The sequence below is a fragment of the Notolepis coatsorum genome, assembly GCF_963971535.1.
Source record: "Notolepis coatsorum genome assembly, chromosome: 3".
NCBI lineage: Eukaryota > Metazoa > Chordata > Actinopteri > Aulopiformes > Paralepididae > Notolepis > Notolepis coatsorum.
In genome coordinates, this window is record NC_140167.1 from 163,005,433 (window position 1) to 163,029,515 (window position 24,083).

The 24,083-nt window shown below is 47.8% G+C and overlaps 1 protein-coding gene across 4 annotated transcripts in view; it reads right to left on the reverse strand.

The window, feature by feature from the left end:
• LOC311224417 (bromodomain adjacent to zinc finger domain protein 2B-like) overlaps positions 1 to 24,083 on the reverse strand; it is a 283,540-nt gene that overhangs the window by 24,492 nt on the left and 234,965 nt on the right. For all 4 annotated transcript variants that reach the window (XM_084309389.1, XM_084309390.1, XM_084309391.1 and 1 more), the window contains 7 exons: positions 11,818 to 11,958; positions 8,843 to 9,097; positions 5,898 to 6,121; positions 4,216 to 4,290; positions 3,664 to 3,892; positions 1,486 to 1,548; positions 295 to 439 (listed from right to left, as the gene is read on the reverse strand). In XM_084309389.1, the coding sequence (XP_084165515.1) occupies positions 295 to 439; positions 1,486 to 1,548; positions 3,664 to 3,892; positions 4,216 to 4,290; positions 5,898 to 6,121; positions 8,843 to 9,097; positions 11,818 to 11,958 (1,132 nt within the window). The remainder of the gene's footprint in view (positions 1 to 294; positions 440 to 1,485; positions 1,549 to 3,663; positions 3,893 to 4,215; positions 4,291 to 5,897; positions 6,122 to 8,842; positions 9,098 to 11,817; positions 11,959 to 24,083) is intronic.

The following is a 24,083-nucleotide window of genomic DNA, read 5'->3' on the forward strand; positions in this document are numbered from 1 at the left end:
TAAACGTATAGATGTAGCAGTACAGTCTATCTGTATGTCGTGTGTGTCATATATGTTATGATGAATTGAAAATGGGGGACCCTGATGTAAACAAGACGAAAGTCTTTCTCTGGTCTGCATCCCCTTAACAATTGTATGTATTGAGCTGTACTGTACTATTCTGTACCCGCATGGTGACAATACATTTTAATCTAATCTAATCTAAAATACCTAGTGAACTAAAGAATCGACTACACTGATGACCGGAAACTAAATGAAGAGTTCAGATGCGTTAATTTAAGTGGCGAGTCTCACCTTCGCTGCTCTGCACGCCCTCGACGAAGACCCCCCCGCACTGCGGCAGCACCCAGTAGCGCCTCCGGTAGCGGTCCTGACCGAACATCATGGACCGCAGCGAGTGGGATGCCTCGAACAGCTTCCTCCTGATTTGACTCTGCTGCTGCAGGGGGAAGCACACGATAAGATAACATACGGTAAGATAAGCTAATTACAGCCCATCTGAGGTTTCTCTCCTCCACATCGCCTGTGGTGCTTTTTCCTATTGCTAGGTTTTTAGTGAGTTTTTCCTCATCTTCATTGGGGAAAGTCTGGGAGTGTCGCATATTTTAATTTTATGGGTTTTTTTTTCTTCTTGATTTATTGTGATGTTTCTTCTTGACTTGTTCAAAGAAGACTTGTACAGCCCATGGGGACATTACCTTGTGATTTTGGGCTTTACAAATACATTTGATTTGTTAAGATAAGATAATCCTTTATTGATCCCTTGTGGAAATTCGGGCATCATAGCAGCAGGGAGGGGGAGGGGAGGTACAGATATGGGCAGGGTAATAATAAAAAGACATAAATATCTGCAATAAAATACAATAACATTTAGAAATTTGAAAAATAAACAGTGAAAACAATATAATTAACTCTGAATATAAATTAAAAATATAAGAAAAATAAACAGTGTAAACAATATAATTAACTCTGAATATAAAAAATATGAGAAAAATAAACAGTGTAAACAACGTTCTGGATGTTGTGGACAAGGAGCGTGATTACGAAACCTAGCCGCATTTCTCGGAGACGCTCTCTGATTGGCTGACGCCTGTTTCTACACTGGTTAAGCTTAGGCACTCTTCGAAGTTGGTTAAGGTTAGAGTTTGTCTTAGAGCGTGACGGCAAGTTCTTTCGACGGTTAAGCTTAGGCACTCTTTCGAAGTTGGTTAAGGTTAGTTTGTCTTAGAGCATGGCGATAGAACGCCAGGTAGTTTGCAGGCTGTTTGACGTGGAAATGGGCAAAGACACAGCTCGTCACGGATTTGGCAAACGCGTCAGTGGCCAATCAGAGAGCGTCAGTCAGTGCCAATCAGAGAGCGTCTCCGAGAAATGCGGCTAGGTTTCGTAATCACACGGACAAGGAGCTTCCTCAGAGAGCTGACCCAGGGGGGAGGAGCTTCCTCAGCCAGCTGACCCAGGGGGGAGGAGCCTGAAGTGAATTACCTTGGTTGATTTCTCTATGTGTTTCTCCAGCTCCTCCACACTGACCGTCTGGTCGCTGTCATCCTGGAAGGAAACACTCACATTAGTACGAGACCAGCAGCCAGGTCTGACATTTACTAGCAACCAGTGGTGGAAGACGTACACAGATAAAGGGTGGCTGATTGGCGCAGTGGGCAAGGCGCTCGCCTCTAACGCAGGATACGCTTGGTTCGAGCCCAGCTCTCGGCGTTGCTACCGGCTGGCCGGTTGTTCATACTAACACAATTGGCAAGTGTTAGAGGGTGGGAAAGCCGGTGGGTGGGGATTGGACGTTGTGGACAGCGATTCCTACAGGTCGGTTTGGTGACGCCAGTGCGGCGGAAGCAGGAAGTAGCGGGGGCAGCGTGAGCCTCCCACGCGTTACTCCTCGCCACTGAGAGTTCGAGCTGCTGCAGTGAAAAGATGCGACAGGCTGCCTCCTCGTGTACCGGAGGGGACACGTGATGCAAGGCTTCTCTAGGGTGCCCACCTGTCCCCCGATATTGGGACGTTTGTCACGCGTAATTTTTTTTTTCAAAGATTATTATTTAAAATTCTTTTTTAAATGTTGTTAATTTAATGCCTCGTTCCAATACCCTCTTATATTTAAAATAAAAAAATCTGGCGACGTCTCAAACCAATGCATTGCGCAGCGGAGGCTGCCGAGCGGAGCAGCTCACTCGAGTCTCGCGCTGCCTGTCACCTGTCACTCGAGTAGTCAGAAGAAAGACCGCCAATATTACTGATACAAGTTGTTTAGCTAGCTAAGAAAAACAAGGAAATGGAGGCAAAAGAAAGAGACTTTGCTCATATAACAGAGACTGGGACAAGAAGTATATACGTGGCTGAGATCCGTTTCAGATGATCCCCAAAAGGTAGAATGCGGAGACGCTGGGCTCGCCTGTTCGATCCCAGCGCTCCACATTGCTCTCAGTTTAGCTGGTCGTCCGTACTAATACACATTGGCCGTATTAGGGGGTGGGAAACTGATGGGTGGGGATCGGGCGTTGTGGACAGCGACTCCTACAGGTCGGTTGGTGCGCCTGCGCAGTAGAATCAGGAAGTGTCGGGGGCAGCGTGAGCCTCCCACGCGTTACTCCTCGCCACTGAGAGATCGAGCTGCGCAGGTGAAAAGATGCGACTGCTGTTACCTCAAGTACCGGAGGGGACTTGTGCTATGTATGACTTAGTCCACATTGCAGCCGGCTTGTGGGAGGCAAGAAACAGCGTTCGTGACAGGGGAGGGTTGAATTGGATGATACGAAATTGGGATGGGAGAAAATATAGAAAATGGGAGAAAAAGTGGATAAAAAAAAAATATTCATAAATGTTTTATTTTGTAAGGGCGGCTGGGTGGCGCAGCGGACACTGCGCTCGTCACCAACGCAAGAGACACAGGGTTCGACTCCGGCTGTCGGCACAGTGGAATTGGGATGGGAGAAAAAGAGAAAAAGTGGATCAAATTTCTTAATTTTTTTTGTATATATTATGTTTTCCATGCAAAATTATTTTCTTCAAAGTAACTAGTAACAGATAAATGTAGTGGAGTAAAAGTATAAAGTTCCCTCAAGGGGGCGGTCAGGTGGCGTAGCGGAGATTGTGCTCGTCACCAATGCAAGAGGCTGCGGTCTCGACTCCCGGAGAGTCAGCATTGCCTTGGCTCGGGCTGATCGCTATACTAACTCGTTTGGCTGAGTTAGGGGGAGGGGAGCCGTGGGTGGGTCCTGGGCGTTGTGGACAGCGACCCCTACAGTTCGGTCGGGGCGCCTGCTCAGCAAGGGTAGGATCTGGAGAGAGGTAGTGCGACCTTCCACACGTTACACTCTCCCGGTAAGAATCTGCGCGGCCAGGCTGGCTGCACATGCGTCGGAGGAAAGCATGTGACAGTCTCCGGCCTCTCGGACCAACAGTAGGGGAAAGTGCGCAACAACCAAGAAGGGGGTTGGGAATTGGCATAACGACTAACAGTGGGATGGGAGAAAAATCGGAAAAAGAAGGAGGGGGAAAAAGAGAATAATATAAAAAAAAAAAAAAGTTCCCTCAAATGAAAATACTCAAGTACAAGTACAGTAGCTCGAAAATTTACTTAAGTACAGTACTTGAGTACAAATACTTAGTTACTTTCCACCACTGCTAGCAACGAACAGCGTCTCTAATCACCTCCTCCTCGCAGGTCTCTCCTTTCTTCCCTTTCTTTCCTCCCTCCTCCTCGTCCTCGTCCTCCTCCTCGTCCCCCTGGTCCTCGCTGTCCTCCTCCTCGTCCTCCTCGCTGTCCCCTTCTTTCCTCTTGCGCTTGCGTCCGGCGGCCGGGGTTCCCAGGCTGTGGCCGTCCTCTCCCCCCTGGCTGCCCTCCCTCCGGCCCGTCCGCTTGCTGTGGATGGTCCTCAGTCTGGAGACAACGTTCAGTTAGCAGCAGTATATTTCTTAATGCTCTTAGAGGCAGCAGTATATTTCTTAGTGTTCTTATAGGCAGCAGTATATTTCTTAGAGGCAGCAGTATATTTCTTAGAGGCAGCAGTATTATATGTTCTTATAGGCAGCAGTATATGTTCTTAGAGGCAGCAGTAGATATGTTCTTATAGGCAGCAGTATATGTTCTTAGAGGCAGCAGTAGATATGTTCTTAGAGGCAGTAGTAGATATGTTCTTAGAGGCAGCAGTATATATGTTCTTAGAGGCAGTAGTAGATATGTTCTTAGAGGCAGGTACTCACTTGCGCAGCTTGCCCTCGATGACCCACTTGTCCTTCCTCAGGTTGGTCATGTGATCTATGCTGTTGTCAATTTCACTGCAAAGACACAACACCGAATTGAACGGTTAAACCTGCTCGTTGAACGTGTGTGAATGCTGAAACAGATGTGTACCATCACATGGTAGCGCACCGCAAGGTGCATCAGATAGAACACAACTGAGAACTATTAGGAACATCTGAGCACTAAGTGTGTCTGACTCTTGTACCTCCCCTCCCATTTCCCCCCTCCCCCATGCTGCTATGACGCCAGCATTTCCCCCAAGGGACCAATAAAGGAATATCTTATAGCTCTCAAAGTGTTACTGGCACTTGTGTAAAATGTATGACATATAGGTTTGATGCAACCCTGTGAAACTGTCCATCAGAACAAAAACGTATCCTATTCCCTTTGATACTTGTGGTAGTTCATTAAAAATTCAAGTCCCCATGAATAAAACACTGTCACACCGTCTACTCTCACAACAGATGAGTCTGCTAGAACCAAGGCCTGTTTGTGCTGCTCAATGAATAACAATCAAAAGACAAGGAAACCAAAGAGGCTTTTATTTGGACTTTCTCAGATCAGAATTCAACGGGGCAACACTATGAGCCAAAGCTATAAACACCTTCCCTCATTAGACCTCCTTCTTTTAGCTTTCTTCATTGATTGATTGATTGATTGGTTGAGTGGTTGATTGATTGTTTGGCTGACTGATTGATTGGCTAAATGTATCATCCTGTCATGGTGATACACTGGCCAACCTTTGGGGCAACATGATAGTGATGTGCTTGTAAAGAGGAAGCTGGGTGAGACAGTAGCACAGACAATAGAATGTATCTGGGCAACAAGAGCCAAGCAATCAGTACAGACGCTTGTTGGACGCTTGTTGGACACTTGTTGGACGCTTGTCCAATGTTGTCCGACTATGTTGCCCAAGAAGCAGCCAGTGTCTCACCACCCAGAGGAACGCCAATGCAGTTAAAAGTGCAACATGTGTGACTGAACGGGCAGTCATCGTAATCATCAATATCATCACTTTTATTGTACTTATTTTATTTTTTATTTATTTTATGCCTATTCGTATTTCTGCATTTTATACATTGTTTTTATTCTGTCAACTATATGCAGATTTTTATGCCTATGTTCATTTTGTGCTACTTGCTGTGGGGCAGGTTGGGCTGCGGTCCATGTGTGAAAAGTGCTATATAGATAGTTATTCATATTTATTATTATTATATTATAGAAAATGTATGCATTGAAATGTCTGTAAAGTCTTGATGACATTGAAAATGAGGGTGACCTCAATTGTCCTTTTCGCGAATAAATAAAGGTTTGAACATTCACACCTTCAACTTCATCATCACTGTAGTCAGCATTATGACTCGACTAGGATATAAACGTTTGTTAATTATAGAATTAACTAATTATATAATATATTAATTATATTGTTTACACTGTTCATTTTTCTCATAGTTTTATATTCAGATCTAATTGCCTATATTTATGCATTTCTACTATTACCCTGCCCATACCTGTACCCCCCCTCCCCCATGCTGTTATGATGCCCACATTTCCCCAAGGGGATCAATAAAGGAATATCTCCTCTCCTCTCCCTGCCCCCCCCTCCCCTCCTCTCCTCTCCTCTCCCCTCCCCTCGCCTCACCTGACGACAGCCTTGCTGCAGCAGAGTTCGTTCACCAGGAAGCCCAGCACGGAGGCCTTCTGCTCGGGCGTGTGGGCCTGGAAGGCCTTGGTCCTCAGGCTGAGAGCCAGACCAGCCAGCTCCGTGTGTCTGCAGTGAGCCTCCATGTAGATCTGCAGGACCTCAGACACGTTGTCCCTGGTGATGCCCACGTTGGTCAGGTGCTCCCCCAGCGCCGTCTTGGTCTGGAAGCAGGATACACATGACATGAATATAGAAAGATTACATTCAAATGTGTTGTCATCATCAGTGATGCCAGTAACTAGTTACTAGTTACTAAGTAACTAGTTACTGTAATCTGATGACTTTTTTCAGTAAATAGTAATCTAACTTGTTACTTTTTACAAGCCAGTAATCTGATTACAGTTACTTTTCCAAGTGGCTGTGAGTTACTATTTAGTTACTATCTCATAATGCTGATGATAAGAGAGCCAGGGGTACAGTCAGCTAGACCGGAGTATGGCCTGATGGCTGATGACGTCTCATGATGACCTGTCTGAGCAGCCAATCATGATTTATGACATATGCACTTTCAATAAAGCATTATTTAAAAAAAAAAAACTGTTGTCATTCTTGTGGCAGCAGCAGGGGGGACGACGACGACTTCGTAACCTAGTTACTTTCAAAGTAACTAAGTTACTTTGATAATCAAGTAATCAGTAAAGTAACTAGATTACTTTTTAAAGGAGTAATCAGTAATCAGATTATTTTTACAAGTAATCTGTGGCATCACTGGTCATCATACAGCACAAGTACAGTACAATGAAAAGAGGTTTGGCATCCAACCAGAGTGCAAATGTAACAGTAAAGTGCAATAGTAATATACAATGTACAGGTGATTAAACTGGGTATAAAATATATAAATTAGTACTACTGAGTAATAGTGCTAATCAGATGTATGTACAGAGTTGTAGTATTAATCTTGATTTTGATCAGGGTATGTGTACTGTAAGCTCTCAGTAAGAATAACACAGGGGGTTGAAACACCCTCTCTGTTCAGGCTCCTTCCTTTAATGTGGTGGAGTACGGGGCTCCTTGAAGAGCGTGATGTAAAGTCACACGGAGGAGGCGTGACTAAGCCCTACAGAATAGCATGGAGAAATGGCTTTGGGGATGAATTAGAATTGCTGGTTTAAACTGTAGACGGCGTATTAAAAAGAGCTCTAAACACCGATAACCCTCCAGGAACAGATAAGCCTCTTCATTTAGCGGCACGGTGCCGGGGAGCTGATAACACCCCCCGTGTGTGTCCTGACTGTGGAGCCGTGGAGGCGGGGGGGAGGGAGGGGGGTGTTGAGATCAGAGCTATGAGGGACACTGTGGTGGAGGGAGAGCGGCGGTGTTGAGATCAGAGCTATGAGGGACACTGTGGTGGAGGGAAGAAATAACTCTCTTGGTCAGAGAGCTGGTTGTTATAATTTATTAGATCCAATTGGAGATTTGGCTCGAGAAGACACCACGAGCCCCTGGCCGGGGGGTCTCGTAATGAGTGTTCCATCTATGGTACGTTGGGTGACTAAGTGTTCTATGGTACGTTACTGTAAGTGTTCTATGGTACGTTGGGTGGATGTAAGTGTTCTATGGTACGTTACTGTAAGTGTTCTATGGTACATTACTGTTAGTGTTCTATGGTACGTTACTGTAAGTGTTCTATGGTACGTTGGGTGGATGTAAGTGTTCTATGGTACGTTACTGTAAGTGTTCTATGGTACGTTACTGTAAGTGTTCTATGGTACGTTACTGTTAGTGTTCTATGGTACGTTACTGTTAGTGTTCTATGGTACGTTACTCTAAGGGCTAGATCCACAAAGAATGGATTGCACGGAGCAAGTTGCACCCTTACTTACAATTCATTATGAATTGAAGATGGGGGACCCTGATGTAAACAAGACGAAAGTCTTTCTCTGGTCTGCATCCCCTTAACAATTGTGTGTATTATATTGTGTGTTTCTTACATATCTCGATGTGATTTATCAAGAAATATCTACAGCAAGAATTCTGGGTCTCAATGAATCCAAAATGTCAATGTGGTTAGAAGTGGTGGAGAGAATAAAAGCTAGCTTATAATGGTAGTGTCTGGTTAGGAACGAGGGATAATGGAGGTACTATCCAAAGAGGGGTCCGGGAGGGGGGGGTTCGAGCTGGAGCATATGTGTGTAGGGTTTTAGATAACAGGTATTAGGGGTATATCCTGTATAAGACATTGGTATAATTGGTAATTTCGTTGGATATACACTGTATACGGTAAAGTATTATTATATATTTTTTTTTGCTTTCTGTTTCTGTGCTTGCATGTCATTTTAGCCATCTTAATTGTTAGTTTCATTATGTATTGTGTGTTGAGTACTGACTTTTAATAATTTTGTTTTGCAATAATAATAAAAAAAAAAAAAAAGAAAAAAAAAAGTGGTGTGTATTGAGCCGTACTGTATTGTACCCATTCTGCAATCTGTTAATACAATTTTCATTCAATCAATCACCGCGCAGATTGATTGATTGAATGAACATTTTATTAACAGATTGCAGAATGGGTACAATACAGTACGGCTCAATACACACAATTGTTAAGGGGATGCAGACCAGAGAAAGACTTTCGTCTTGTTTACATCAGGGTCCCCCATTTTCAATTCATAATGAATTGTAAGCAAGGGTGCAACTTGCTCTGTGCAATCCATTCTTTGTGGATCTAGCCCTAAGTGTTCTATGGTACGTTACTGTAAGTGTTCTATGGTACGTTACTCTAGGTGTTCTATGGTACGTTACTCTAGGTGTTCTATGGTACGTTACTGTACATGTTCTATGGTACGTTACTCTAGGTGTTCTATGGTACGTTACTGTACGTGTTCTATGGTACGTTACTGTATGTGTTCTATGGTAAGTTACTATACGTGCTTGTGCTCTCTCACCCTGTGTCCTGAGGGCAGTCCCGGGTCACACACGGCAGCAGAGAGCATGAGCACCAGCAGGTCCTGGACGTGTCCTGCGCGGTCCCCCAGGTTGAGGAGCCCCTCCTGCAGGACGCTCAGGCTGGGGACCTGGACGCTCACGTCCAGACGCAGCACCTTGCCGAAGCTCCGCAGGAACTGCAGCACCATCAGGCAGTCGGAGAAGGTCGTGCCGGACAGGACCAGGCCGGGGACATGGGACAGCTCCGGGAGGGGCTGGGGGGGAAACACTGCGAGTTAACATAATTATACCTTGATCTATATAACTAGGGATGCACCAAGTGACCCATCTCAAAGCCCACCATCTTTTCTTGATCCTCCAATCACAATGGTTGCTTCCAGTGGGAAGCAACCATTGTGATTGGAGGATCAAGAAAAAAGGGCGGGGTTTGAGATAGGTCAATTTTGATACCGGTATGGGATAAGGGGCTACTACCAGGCTGAAACAGAGAGAGAGAGAGAGAGAGTGTGAGAGTGTGAGAGTGTGAGTGTGTGTGTGTGTGTGAGTGAGTGAGTGAGTGAGTGAGTGAGTGAGTGAGTGAGTGAGTGAGTGAGTGAGTGTGTGTGGGACATTTTAGTTGTATTATAGTTTTGACACATAAATATGTTGGATATCACATATCTAACGGTGGGAATGGATTTTATAGAAATATGTTGATATCTCTAACAGAAAGATGTTGATATCTCTTAAGTAAAGATGTTGATATCTCTAACAGAAAGATGTTGATATCTCTTAAGTAAAGATGTTGATATCTCTAACAGAAAGATGTTGATATCTCTTAAGTAAAGATGTTGATATCTCTTAAGTAAATCTGTTGATATCTCTTATGTAAAGATGTTGATATCTCTTATGTAAAGCTGTTGATATATCTTATGTAAAGCTGTTGATATATCTTATGTAAAGATGTTGATATATCTTATGTAAAGATGTTGATATATCTTATGTAAAGATGTTGATATATCTTATGTAAAGATGTTGATATATCTTATGTAAAGATGTTGATATCTCTTAAGTAAAGATGTTGATATATCTTATGTAAAGATGTTGATATTTCTTATCTTATGTAAAGATGTTGATATCTCTTATGTAAAGATGTTGATATCTCTTATGTAAAGATGTTGATATATCTTAAGTAAAGATGTTGATATATCTTAAGTAAAGATGTTGATATCTCCAACAGAAAGATGTTGATATCTCTTAAGTAAAGATGTTGATATATCTTATGTAAAGATGTTGATATCTCTTATGTAAAGATGTTGATATCTCTTATGTAAAGATGTTGATATCTCTTATGTAAAGATGTTGATATCTATAACAGAAAGATGTTGATATCTCTTAAGTAAAGATGTTGATATCTCTTATGTAAAGATGTTGATCTCTTATGTAAAGATGTTGATATCTATAACAGAAAGATGTTGATATCTCTTAAGTAAAGATGTTGATATCTCTAACAGAAAGATGTTGATATGTAAAGATGTTGATATCTCTAACAGAAAGATGTTATGTAAAGATGTTGATATCTATAACAGAAAGATGTTGATATCTCTTAAGTAAAGATGTTGATATCTCTAACAGAAAGATATTGATATCTCTAACAGAAAGATGTTGATATGTAAAGATGTTGATATCTATAACAGAAAGATGTTGATATCTCTAACAGAAAGATGTTGATATCTATAACAGAAAGATGTTGATATCTATAACAGAAACATTTTGATATCTATAACAGAAAGCTGTTGATATCTCTAACAGAAAGATGTTGATATCTTTGTAACATTGTGAGTTAACATGTTACTTATTGCCTGAACTCCAATAAGAGTCTCAATTAAATAAATGGAGAAGTCAGTAATGGGGCTTACGGCGATTAACTTGACATCATGGCAGGGCTTAGGGAGATGATATGGGATTAAGAACAGAGAACTTCCTACAGGTGTTAAGCTCTGTGGATGTGATCACAAAGCATCTTTGAGTAGCAGAGCTGATCAGTCTTTACAGTCACGCGACCTGAACGCTGTTCCCAGATCAGAAACACAATTTTTTTTTTTTTTTTTAACTTCGCGACTAGAGGCCCAGCATGATCTTTACAGTATAATATGGGGTGATTCTGTGGCTGCTATGCCACCAGTGGCCACTTGATGGCAGTCTTTTGACCTGCTGCCCTGCTTTCATTCACCTCTGCTACGCTCAGTGATGTTACCAGCCATCTATTCCGGCAGCACTAGCTGAAGCTGAGCTCTGTAGATTTTGTCAGAGCGATAACATACTGGAGGGATCTTCACACACAGTCAGTTTACAGTTTGTTTGGCAATACGTCACATCTAAAAAAAGAACAACAACAACAACATACTATATCTTTTCAAAATGTGATATAATTTCAGCTCCAAGAGATGATTGAGTAAAATACAGGCTCCCCTGCACTCGGGCTGAGGGGAGGGGGGCTGAGGGAGGCTGAGAGGTGGCTGAGAGGGGCTAAGGGGGGGCTGAGGGAGGCTGAGGGGGGCTGAGGGAGGCTGAGGGGGGCTGAGGGAGGCTGAGGGGGGCTGAGGGAGGCTAAGGGGGGGCTGAGGGAGGCTGAGGGGGGCTGAGGGAGGCTGAGGGGGGCTGAGGGAGGCTGAGGGGGGCTGAGGGAGGCTGAGGGGGGCTGAGGGAGGCTGAGGGGGGCTGAGGGAGGCTGAGAGGGGCTGAGGGAGGCTGAGGGGGGCTGAGGGAGGCTGAGGGGGGCTGAGGGAGGCTGAGGGGGGCTGAGGGAGGCTGAGGGGGGCTGAGGGAGGCTGAGGGGGGCTGAGGGAGGCTGAGAGGGGCTGAGGGAGGCTGAGGGGGGCTGAGGGAGGCTGAGAGGGGCTGAGGGAGGCTGAGGGGGGCTGAGGGAGGCTGAGGGGGGCTGGCTGAGGGAGGCTGAGGGATTGATGAGTCACCCCCCCAGGTCTCTGGGTACCTTGTGATCAGCTAAGCACATGTCTTCATTTGGCTTCTTCAACTCCTTGGCAATTTCCAGCTCCAGCCTCCTGAGCTCCAGCTTCCGCTCCTTGTTTAACCGCTTCTCGTCCCGCTTCTCCTGCTTCAGCCGCTCTCTCTCCTGCGGCACAGAGACAAGAACTTGTAAGTCGCTTTGGATAAAAGAGTCAGCTAAATTACTAAATGTAAAACATTTAAATGTAAGTTAACACTCTCTCTCCTGCAGCACAGAGACAAGTTAACGCTCTCTCTCCTGCACCAGAGACAAGTTAACACTCTCTCTCATAGATTTTAGTGCTGCATTTGATGTGCTGGACCATTCTCTACTGGTTGAGAAACTTAAATGTTATGGTTTTAACTCTTCTGCTTTAAAGTGGATACTAAGTTATTTGTCCTCTAGATCACAGAAGGTGTATCTAAATGGCAGCCTGTCCAGTAGCAGAGTGTGGCGTTCCGCAAGGAAGTTGCCTAGGACCTTTGCTCTTCTCTGTATTTACTAATGACCTATCTTGGGCTACCAAATGTGCTACAACAGTTCTTTATGCAGATGATTCAACATTGTATTACGCTGCACCATCATGCAATGTACTTAATGAAGTTTTGAGTAGAGAACTTAAAGTTGTGCATGACTGGGTAGTATGTAATAGACTTGTCCTTAATATCTCCAAGACTAAATGTATTGTGCTGGGAACAAGGCACAGGTTATCTACAAATCCAAAGCTTCATTTAAACTTGTGTAATTCAGCAGTTCAACAAGTTGAAAGTACTAAACTCCTTGGAGTGATGCTGGATTGCACTCGGTCTTGGTCTCAGCATATTAATTATATTGTTTTAAAAATGGGAAGAGCAATTGGTATTTCCAGGAAATGTGCTTCTTTTGTTGCCCGTCCCCTTTTATGTCAGATAGTGCAAAGTTTAGTTTTATGTCATCTTGACTATTCCTCTGCGATGTGGTCATCTGCTGCCAGTGGTGACCTCAGGAAGCTCCAGGTGGTCCAGAACAGGGCAGCACGGTTGGTACTGGGCTGCTCACTAAGGTCTAATGTGAGCCATATGCATGCCCGCCTCTCTTGGCTTAACGTTGAAAATAGATTGTCTTTTAATATACTTGTGCTGTTCAAGTTGGTCATGAGCAGTAAAACTCCTGTTTTTATACATAATCAGATAGTTTTTAGTAATACTGTGCACAAGCATTACACTAGAGGTTCGAGTAGTGGGCAGCTTGAATTGCCAGGTCCTAGAACCAGCGCTTTGGGGAGATCTTTTATTTTTAGAGCATTAACTCTTTGGAATGGCCTGCCTCGGAACCTCTGCTGCATTTACAGTAGATTCACTTTCAAGTTAACGCTCTCTCTCCTGCACCACAGAGACAAGTTAACACTCTCTCTCCTGCACCAGAGACAAGTTAACACTCTCTCTCCTGCACCAGAGACAAGTTAACACTCTCTCTCCTGCACCAGAGACAAGTTAACACTCTCTCTCCTGCACCAGAGACAAGTTAACACTCTCTCTCCTGCACCAGAGACAAGTTAACACTCTCTCTCCTGCAGCAGAGACAAGTTAACACTCTCTCTCCTGCACCAGAGACAAGTTAACACTCTCTCTCCTGCACCAGAGACAAGTTAACACTCTCTCTCCTGCAGCAGAGACAAGTTAACACTCTCTCTCCTGCACCAGACACAAGTTAACACTCTCTCTCCTGCACCAGAGACAAGTTAACACTCTCTCTCCTGCACCAGACACAAGTTAACGCTCTCTCTCCTGCACCAGAGACAAGTTAACACTCTCTCCTGCACCAGAGACAAGTTAACACTCTCTCTCCTGCAGCAGAGACAAGTTAACACTCTCTCCTGCACCAGAGACAAGTTAACACTCTCTCTCCTGCAGCAGAGACAAGTTAACACTCTCTCTCCTGCACCACAGAGACAAGTTAACACTCTCTCTCCTGCACCAGAGACAAGTTAACACTCTCTCTCCTGCACCAGAGACAAGTTAACACTCTCTCTCCTGCACCAGAGACAAGTTAACACTCTCTCTCCTGCACCAGAGACAAGTTAACACTCTCTCTCCTGCACCAGAGACAAGTTAACACTCTCTCCTGCACCAGAGACAAGTTAACACTCTCTCTCCTGCACCACAGAGACAAGTTAACACTCTCTCTTCTGCACCAGAGACAAGTTAACACTCTCTCTCCTGCTGCACAGAGACAAGTTAACACTCTCTCTCCTGCACCAGAGACAAGTTAACACTCTCTCTCCTGCACCAGAGACAAGTTAACACTCTCTCTCCTGCAGCAGAGACAAGTTAACACTCTCTCTCCTGCAGCAGAGACAAGTTAACACTCTCTCTCCTGCACCAGAGACAAGTTAACACTCTCTCTCTCCTGCACCAGAGACAAGTTAACACTCTCTCTCCTGCACCAGAGACAAGTTAACACTCTCTCTCCTGCACCAGAGACAAGTTAACACTATCTCTCCTGCACCAGAGACAAGTTAACACTCTCTCTCCTGCAGCAGAGACAAGTTAACACTCTCTCTCCTGCACCAGAGACAAGGTAACACTCTCTCTCCTGCACCAGAGACAAGTTAACACTCTCTCTCCTGCAGCAGAGACAAGTTAACACTCTCTCTCCTGCACCAGAGACAAGTTAACACTCTCTCTCCTGCACCAGAGACAAGTTAACACTCTCTCTCCTGCACCAGAGACAAGTTAACACTCTCTCTCCTGCACCAGAGACAAGTTAACACTCTCTCTCCTGCACCACAGAGACAAGTTAACACTCTCTCTCCTGCACCAGAGACAAGTTAACACTCTCTCTCCTGCACCACAGAGACAAGTTAACACTCTCTCTCCTGCACCAGAGACAAGTTAACACTCTCTCTCCTGCACCACAGAGACAAGTTAACACTCTCTCTCCTGCACCAGAGACAAGTTAACACTCTCTCTCCTGCACCAGAGACAAGTTAACACTCTCTCTCCTGCACCAGAGACAAGTTAACACTCTCTCTCCTGCAGCAGAGACAAGTTAACACTCTCTCTCCTGCACCACAGAGACAAGTTAACACTCTCTCTCCTGCACCAGAGACAAGTTAACACTCTCTCTCCTGCAGCAGAGACAAGTTAACACTCTCTCTCCTGCTGCACAGAGACAAGTTAACACTCTCTCTCCTGCACCAGAGACAAGTTAACACTCTCTCTCCTGCAGCAGAGACAAGTTAACACTCTCTCTCCTGCTGCACAGAGACAAGTTAACACTCTCTCTCCTGCACCACAGAGACAAGTTAACACTCTCTCTCCTGCACCAGAGACAAGTTAACACTCTCTCTCCTGCACCAGAGACAAGTTAACACTCTCTCTCCTGCACCAGACACAAGTTAACACTCCCTCTCCTGCAGCAGAGACAAGTTAACACTCTCTCTCCTGCAGCAGAGACAAGTTAACACACTCTCTCTCCTGCACCAGAGACAAGTTAACACTCTCTCTCCTGCACCAGAGACAAGTTAACACTCTCTCTCCTGCACCAGAGACAAGTTAACACTCTCTCTCTCCTGCACCAGAGACAAGTTAACACTCTCTCTCCTGCACCAGAGACAAGTTAACACTCTCTCTCCTGCAGCAGAGACAAGTTAACACTCTCTCTCCTGCACCAGAGACAAGTTAACACTCTCTCTCCTGCACCAGAGACAAGTTAACACTCTCTCTTCTGCACCAGAGACAAGTTAACACTCTCTCTCCTGCAGCAGAGACAAGTTAACACTCTCTCTCCTGCACCACAGAGACAAGTTAACACTCTCTCTCCTGCACCAGAGACAAGTTAACACTCTCTCTCCTGCACCAGAGACAAGTTAACACTCTCACTCTCTCTCCTGCACCAGAGACAAGTTAACACTCTCTCTCCTGCAGCAGAGACAAGTTAACACTCTCTCTCCTGCAGCAGAGACTAGTTAACACTCTCTCTCCTGCACCAGAGACAAGTTAACACTCTCTCTCCTGCACCACAGAGACAAGTTAACACTCTCTCTCCTGCACCAGAGACAAGTTAACACTCTCTCTCCTGCACCAGAGACAAGTTAACACTCTCTCTCCTGCACCAGAGACAAGTTAACGCTCTCTCTCCTGCAGCAGAGACAAGTTAACACTCTCTCTCCTGCACCAGAGACAAGTTAACACTCTCTCTCCTGCAGCAGAGACAAGTTAACACTCTCTCTCCTGCACCACAGAGACAAGTTAACTCTCTCTCTCCTGCACCAGAGACAAGTTAACACTCTCTCTCCTGCAGCAGAGACAAGTTAACACTCTCTCTCCTGCACCAGAGACAAGTTAACGCTCTCTCTCCTGCACCAGAGACAAGTTAACACTCTCTCTCCTGCACCAGAGACAAGTTAACACTCTCTCTCCTGCACCAGAGACAAGTTAACACTCTCTCTCCTGCACCAGAGACATTGTTAACACTCTCTCTCCTGCACCAGAGACAAGTTAACACTCTCTCTCCTGCACCAGAGACAAGTTAACACTCTCTCTCCTGCAGCAGAGACAAGTTAACACTCTCTCTCCTGCACCACAGAGACAAGTTAACACTCTCTCTCCTGCACCAGAGACAAGTTAACACTCTCTCTCCTGCACCAGAGACAAGTTAACACTCTCTCTCCTGCACCACAGAGACAAGTTAACACTCTCTCTTCTGCACCAGAGACAAGTTAACACTCTCTCTCCTGCACCAGAGACAAGTTAACACTCTCTCTCCTGCACCACAGAGACAAGTTAACACTCTCTCTCCTGCACCAGAGACAAGTTAACACTCTCTCTCCTGCACCAGAGACAAGTTAACACTCTCTCTCCTGCACCAGAGACAAGTTAACACTCTCTCTCCTGCACCAGAGACAAGTTAACACTCTCTCTCCTGCACCAGAGACAAGTTAACACTCTCTCTCCTGCACCAGAGACAAGTTAACACTCTCTCTCCTGCTGCACAGAGACAAGTTAACACTCTCTCTCCTGCACCAGAGACAAGTTAACACTCTCTCCTGCAGCAGAGACAAGTTAACACTCTCTCTCCTGCACCACAGAGACAAGTTAACACTCTCTCTCCTGCACCAGAGACAAGTTAACACTCTCTCTCCTGCACCAGAGACAAGTTAACACTCTCTCTCCTGCACCACAGAGACAAGTTAACACTCTCTCTCTCCTGCACCAGAGACAAGTTAACACTCTCTCTCCTGCACCAGAGACAAGTTAACACTCTCTCTCCTGCAGCAGAGACAAGTTAACACTCTCTCTCCTGCAGCAGAGACAAGTTAACACTCTCTCTCCTGCACCAGAGACAAGTTAACACTCTCTCTCCTGCACCAGAGACAAGTTAACACTCTCTCTCCTGCACCAGAGACAAGTTAACACTCTCTCTCCTGCAGCAGAGACAAGTTAACACTCTCTCTCCTGCACCAGAGACAAGTTAACACTCTCTCTCCTGCACCAGAGACAAGTTAACACTCTCTCTCCTGCACCAGAGACAAGTTAACACTCTCTCTCCTGCACCAGAGACAAGTTAACACTCTCTCTCCTGCACCAGAGACAAGTTAACACTCTCTCTCCTGCAGCAGAGACAAGTTATATTTCGTATTGCATCGCGTCCCGCTCTGAGCCTTACGAGATACTCCTATCTCCTGTGATACCTAATGTATCTCCCACGAACAAAAACACATGCACCCCACCTGTATGGGGCCCCGCCCCTTATGGTGGCACCGCCCATATAACCATGACCCTGGTCATGAAACACCCTTCCTCTATTTTCGTCCCAGCGTATTGGATGCGTGCACCATACGAGCTAGCGGAATGAAAAGATTAAGGAAGATTAATAATGTTGGAAGCTTACCGGAGGTTGCTGGCCCCTGGCATCTTCGACGCATGTTTTCGGCGACACGACGGGCCTGTGATGTTCCTCGTTTGATGACTGCACATCGAGGTTCAGCTGTACAAGGCTGTCGGGCCAGCTTGTACTCAGGTAGGCCCTGTGTCTTCAGGCATGGGTATTAGTGTTAGTAATGCTGGTTTGTTTTGTTAACACAACCATGTTGTGTGTTGGCGCCGGGGGCAGGATGGTTTGGTGAACGTTCTCTGCAGGGAACGGTTTCCAAGCTGTCTTGGGCGTGCTGCTAAAACATCTAAAGCTATGCTAACATGCTATCGCTACTGCCGCATGCTATTACTACTGCTAATTGCTATGCTGTTTTAATGTCTCCGCCGTGGGATGTTGTCACTCTCCCGCCTCTTGCCCGGTTCATCAATGAAGGTCAGTCGGTAGCTGTTGTGGGGTTTTTGAGTTCTATTTACCTTTTTCGGGTAAATGGGTTGACAACGGGGTAGGTCGTGGCTAGGTTCCTAGCCAGGTATTTTACCTTGTGTTCCGGCGGGGTTTGTTGAACGGTGTTCCCATCTGGGTTGGCGTCGGGTAGTGGGGCTATGGGTCCAGCCGACATGATAGACATGTTGCGTGTCTGTGCACAGGCAATTGTTGTCTTGGGTCCCACATTGCCTGGCGTTAGGCTGCAGTAGTATAAGGGCAGGGCCGCCTGGGAGAAATGTGAGGCCCTGTGCGTTTTTAGACGCGAGGCCCCCCATCTCCTGGGGCGGCCCTGTGTAGGGGGCTATTGTTTCGTTTTGTCACTCTGCTATGAGAAGGTCTGTCTTGCTACAGCTTTCTCTCCTCTCAAACCATTCATACTGACGGTCAATCGGTATACTGGGGGAGTAGTGCGGGGGGGGGCTTTGTTTACCTTTTTTGGTAAATGGGCTAAACTAGGGCTGGTGTTCTGTTGTGAATATTTTGAATGAAGACGGGTCTGGTCCGTCTCCCCTTAACTTTGTGTGTATGGGTTTGCTCATTCTACAGTTTTTGTGGTTTAGCTCTTTTATTCATTTAACCCTTTCATGGTGCACACCACAGTGGAGGGTGCTGTTTGCAATCACCACTGGTGCTCCATGTTAACGTCAGTCCTTTGTTTTTGATATATTGAAACAATGCCCCGCCCGGCCGACACCTTGGGTGGGTCGGCCTGGCGAGTGGCTGGTGGGCTGTTAAGGCTTGTACCGCCACGGTATGGAATTGGCAACGATTAGAACTGTGTTCGAATTGGTGTTTTTTCTATTAAAAAAAAAAATGGTGTCTGGTGGAGGGGCCTTGGGGCCAGCCGACGTCGACACATCGCGCGAGGTTGTTGACGTTATTAGCTTTGACCCAGCCGCAAGCTATAACCGCTCAGGGTTCCCCTCTCCGCAGGGGATTTTGGTCTTCTGCTGGAGCGCGGGCGGTATTGTCCTAGGCCCTACACCGCCTCACACCGCGCAGCCAGAAGAAGAGAGAGCACGGCCTCGTCAGCGGCGATGACGGGGCCCTCGACAGGCGGCCATGTTTCCCCCGCCAGTGGTGCCCTGGTTGGAGAATCGACAGGGTATCGTGAGGCCGACAGTCTTGGCGGCCGAGGGATCGGCCATTTTGGGTGATTTCGGTGTTGGTAAACCACTCCGTCGTCATTTTGCCGCGAGCAGCCCGCTCCCCGCTCAGTCCGCTTTCTGTTACCCTCAGAAGCGGGGCTCTGGGTGTGTTCCTTTGGCTGCGGGCCGCGAACCTTCTTGAAGCGTATGCGGCCCCATTCTTCGCTTCTCATGGAGACAGGGGCTGACACCCAGTTGATGGCTGAGCCTGGGTCTGTCCGTGAGAATGTTGTGCTGTCAAGCGGCTCCCACACCTTGAACTGTGTTGGTTGAGCCTGGTGTTACGTCTGTCAACTTAAGTGTTGTCAGCAGGGGGGCTCGAAACCTTTTGAGGCACACAGTGCGGGCTTCCCCGGCCTCGCCTTCGCCAGGCCAGGTATCATGTTGGTGCTCCCACTCCTGGAATATTGGCAAGTGGTCGCAGCTCACATGGTTTGGGGTGGTAGTGATATCACTGCAGGGCTACGGTGTGTAGGAACCCATGGGGGCCTTACACCTTGCATGTCCGGCTGCAGAACAACTCCTTCAGCATGTTCTGGAGGGGTGTTCAGTGGGGGGGCTTTTTTGATCGGAAGCCCCCCGTATCAGACAGGCCCTTTTCTGTCGGGGTTCCCCCTTGGGTGCGATTGCCTCGTGGGTGGTGTCAGGGTCAGGTGTTCCGACACGGAACGCGCTCCTCGCACGATTCCAGGGTTGTCTTCGCACAGCGGGGGGGACCGGGCCAACTATCTACAGTTCCTGGCGGACCTGCGCCACGTGACGGCGGGTGCGTTGGGAGTGTCGTCACATATGACTACGGCAGTACCATATGTCGAGGTAGATGGAGAGAATGGTGAGGCGGGGACTTGTGTTTACACAACCCCACCCGTTTTCAGGTTTGGTACAGACCCTGTTGTCGGGGTCTCCAGCAGGGACAGCTCTGGTCGACGAGATCCAATCTCTGTGGACGAAGCAAGCCATCGTCGTGGCGTTCTCCTCCCGGTGTTCTCTGCCCGAGAAGTCGGGAGGGAGGGGTGTAAGACCCAGGCTGGACCTGTCCCATGGGAAGGTTCAGCATTTTTTGGATCGTCTCCTACCTGTTGAACACTGTCAGGTGGGGGTCTGGTTCTCCTCCATAGACCTGTAGGATGCGTATGCGCATCCCCGATCTTCCATCCTAGGGCTTACCTACGCTTCCTTTGCAGGGTTAGCGTATGAGTACCAGAGGCTGCCGTTCGGTTTTCTCTGGCTCCCCGCATCTTCACCAAGTGCGTGGAGGCCGCACTGGGGCCTCTGCGTCATCCGGGGTTACGGAGTGTTCTGCCCTGATGACGTTCTGGTCCTTCGCGGTCAAGGTGGATCGTCAGGTCTCGTACCAGGCAGGTCTCTACCAGCCTGGGGTTGCTGTAGACTGGATGTAGAGTATTCCTCTTCCCAGTCAACGGTTGGAGGGCTATGGGCATCCATCTCAGAGCGTGTTGTCAACACGCTCGGGAGGTTCCGTCCTAGGACGGTTACGGCGCTGTCTCACGTCGCGTTTTCACCGACGCCTCCCTCGCTGGTGATGCGTCGGGCCAACGCAGTAGGGGGCAGCTGGCAAACCATGCTGCCCGGTCTGCGCTGCGTTCAATGTGTTGGTGTTGAAAGCGGTCCTTCTGGTCCACAAATGGTGTTGATCAGGACGGACGATACGACGTCAGTGTCGTGTATCGACAGACAGGGAGGAGTACGCTCCCCCTGTCTGCACCAGGCGGCGGGCGGCTGGCTATGGGCGTCCTCCATCTGCGCGGCCTAAGGGCTCCCCACATCCCCGGCAGGGAGAATGTGGGTGCAGGTGTACTGTCGCGGGGCGGCCCTCATCCTGACGGGTGAGGATTGCGTCTGGACATGGCCAGGCAGGTCTGGGACCGATGCCGTGCCGCCAGGGATTCTTCCCCATACATCTGTTAGGTCAGTTGTTGGGACGGGTACGTTGAGGGGCGCAGGTTCTTGATCCTGATGGTGTTACCATCTGGAATGCGCATGCTCCCTCCACTGTCGCGCTTACGCGGGCAGATGACGTATGTTCCAAGTGTGGTGTAAGGCGGGGGGCCAGGACTCAGTCTCCTGCCCCCTGGATGCTGTCCTTAGTTACCTCCAGTCTCTCCTTGATAGACTGTCGGCTTCGACGGTGAGGGTATATGCAGCAGCTATATCCTCCTATCATGAGGGGTTTGAGGGGATGTCTTGTTCAGCCACCCTCTTGTGAAGCGTTTCCTGCTTGGCGCTCGACGCGTTAAGCCGGTGCAACGCTCCTTGGCTCCGACTTGGGATCTTCAATTGGTCCTCGGTCGGTTGTCCTTGGCCCCGTTTGAGCCGCTCGAGCGGGCGCCGTTGGGACAGCTGTCCTTCAGGACCGCGTTCCTTCTGGCTGTCACTTCCGCTAAACGCGTAGGTGAGCTCTGTGCTCTCTCGGTACGTCCAGAGTGCCTGTCTTTTCGGACCGATTGCGGTGTCACTCTGCGACCTAATCCTGCTTTCGTGCCTAAGAATATCCGGAGTTCCTTCCGCTCCCGGGATATTGTGGTTCAGGCGTTTCGTCCTCCTCCTCACACTGGTGAGTTAGATGCGGGCCTTCACCTGTCATGTCCAGTCCGTGCTTGGGGATTTACCTCAGCCGTACTCAGGATTTCAGGGTTACCGACCAGCTTTTTGTCTGTTACGGTGGGGCTCGTGCTGATAAGGCACTGTCGGAGCAGCGCCTGTCCCATTGGTTGTGCGAGGGTGTTACCCTCTGCTACACGCTGGCTGGGCAGGATCCCCCTGGGGGCGTCAGGGCGCACTCCACTCGTGGGGTGGCTGCCTCTGCCGCTCTCCTGGGTGGGGCCTCGGTGGAGGCCATCTGTGCTGCAGCTTCATGGTCCTCCCCGGGCTCCTTTGTAAGGTTTTTCCTCATGGACATGACCGGGGGTTCTGTCTCCCAGGCGGTTCTGGGGTCTGTGGCCTTTCCTGCTTCCCGTCCTTTGGTCGGGTAGCAGGAGTGTATGGGTATGGGCCGCAGTGTGTTGAGTCACACGTGGTTCCGCCTGTACGGTGTGTTCAAGGGGTTCTGGCTCCCTCTTGTTCGCATTCAGGTGGAGTTGACTGCGCCCCCCCTTCGTTAGGAAGGATGGGGTGACAGGGCTCCCCGCACCCCTTGATGTGGGCTTACGGGTCCTCAGGGGGTACATCTGTCGGGTCTCGCGCCCGCTCTTCCCCATTATCTCGTAAGGCTCAGAGCGGGACGCGATGCAATACGAAATATAACGATAGGTTATGTAGATAACCTAGTTATATTAGTATTGGCTAAGCGTCCCGCTCTGCGCGCCCTGAGTTCCCTCTTGAGGGATCTTTTCCTGGGACGGGTTTTGGCGAGGAAGGGTGTTTCATGACCAGGGTCATGGTTATATGGGCGGTGCCACCATAAGGGGCGGGGCCCCATACAGGTGGGGTGCATGTGTTTTTGTTCGTGGGAGATACATTAGGTATCACAGGAGATAGGAGTATCTCGTAAGGCTCAGAGCGGGACGCTTAGCCAATACTAATATAACTAGGTTATCTACATAACCTATCGTTAACACTCTCTCTCCTGCACCAGAGACAAGTTAACACTCTCTCTCCTGCACCAGAGACAAGTTAACACTCTCTCTCCTGCAGCAGACACAAGTTAACACTCTCTCTCCTGCACCAGAGACAAGTTAACACTCTCTCTCCTGCACCAGAGACAAGTTAACACTCTCTCTCCTGCACCAGAGACAAGTTAACACTCTCTCTCCTGCAGCAGAGACAAGTTAACACTCTCTCTCCTGCAGCAGAGACAAGTTAACACTCTCTCTCCTGCACCAGAGACAAGTTAACACTCTCTCTCCTGCACCAGAGACAAGTTAACACTCTCTCTCCTGCACCAGAGACAAGTTAACACTCTCTCTCCTGCACCACAGAGACAAGTTAACACTCTCTCTCCTGCACCAGAGACAAGTTAACACTCTCTCTCCTGCAGCAGAGACAAGTTAACACTCTCTCTCCTGCACCAGAGACAAGTTAACACTCTCTCTCCTGCACCAGAGACAAGTTAACACTCTCTCTCCTGCACCAGAGACAAGTTAACACTCTCTCTCCTGCAGCAGAGACAAGTTAACGCTCTCTCTCCTGCACCAGAGACAAGTTAACACTATCTCTCCTGCAGCAGAGACAAGTTAACACTCTCTCTCCTGCTGCACAGAGACAAGTTAACACTCTCTCTCCTGCACCAGAGACAAGTTAACACTCTCTCTCCTGCACCAGAGACAAGTTAACACTCTCTCTCCTGCAGCAGAGACAAGTTAACACTCTCTCTCCTGCACCAGAGACAAGTTAACACTCTCTCTCCTGCACCAGAGACAAGTTAACACTCTCTCTCCTGCACCAGAGACAAGTTAACACTCTCTCTCCTGCACCAGAGACAAGTTAACACTCTCTCTCCTGCACCAGAGACAAGTTAACACTCTCTCTCCTGCACCACAGAGACAAGTTAACACTCTCTCTCTCTCCTGCACCAGAGACAAGTTAACACTCTCTCTCCTGCACCAGAGACAAGTTAACACTCTCTCTCCTGCACCAGAGACAAGTTAACACTCTCTCTCCTGCACCAGAGACAAGTTAACACTCTCTCTCCTGCACCAGACACAAGTTAACACTCTCTCTCCTGCACCACAGAGACAAGTTAACACTCTCTCTCCTGCACCAGAGACAAGTTAACACTCTCTCTCCTGCACCAGAGAC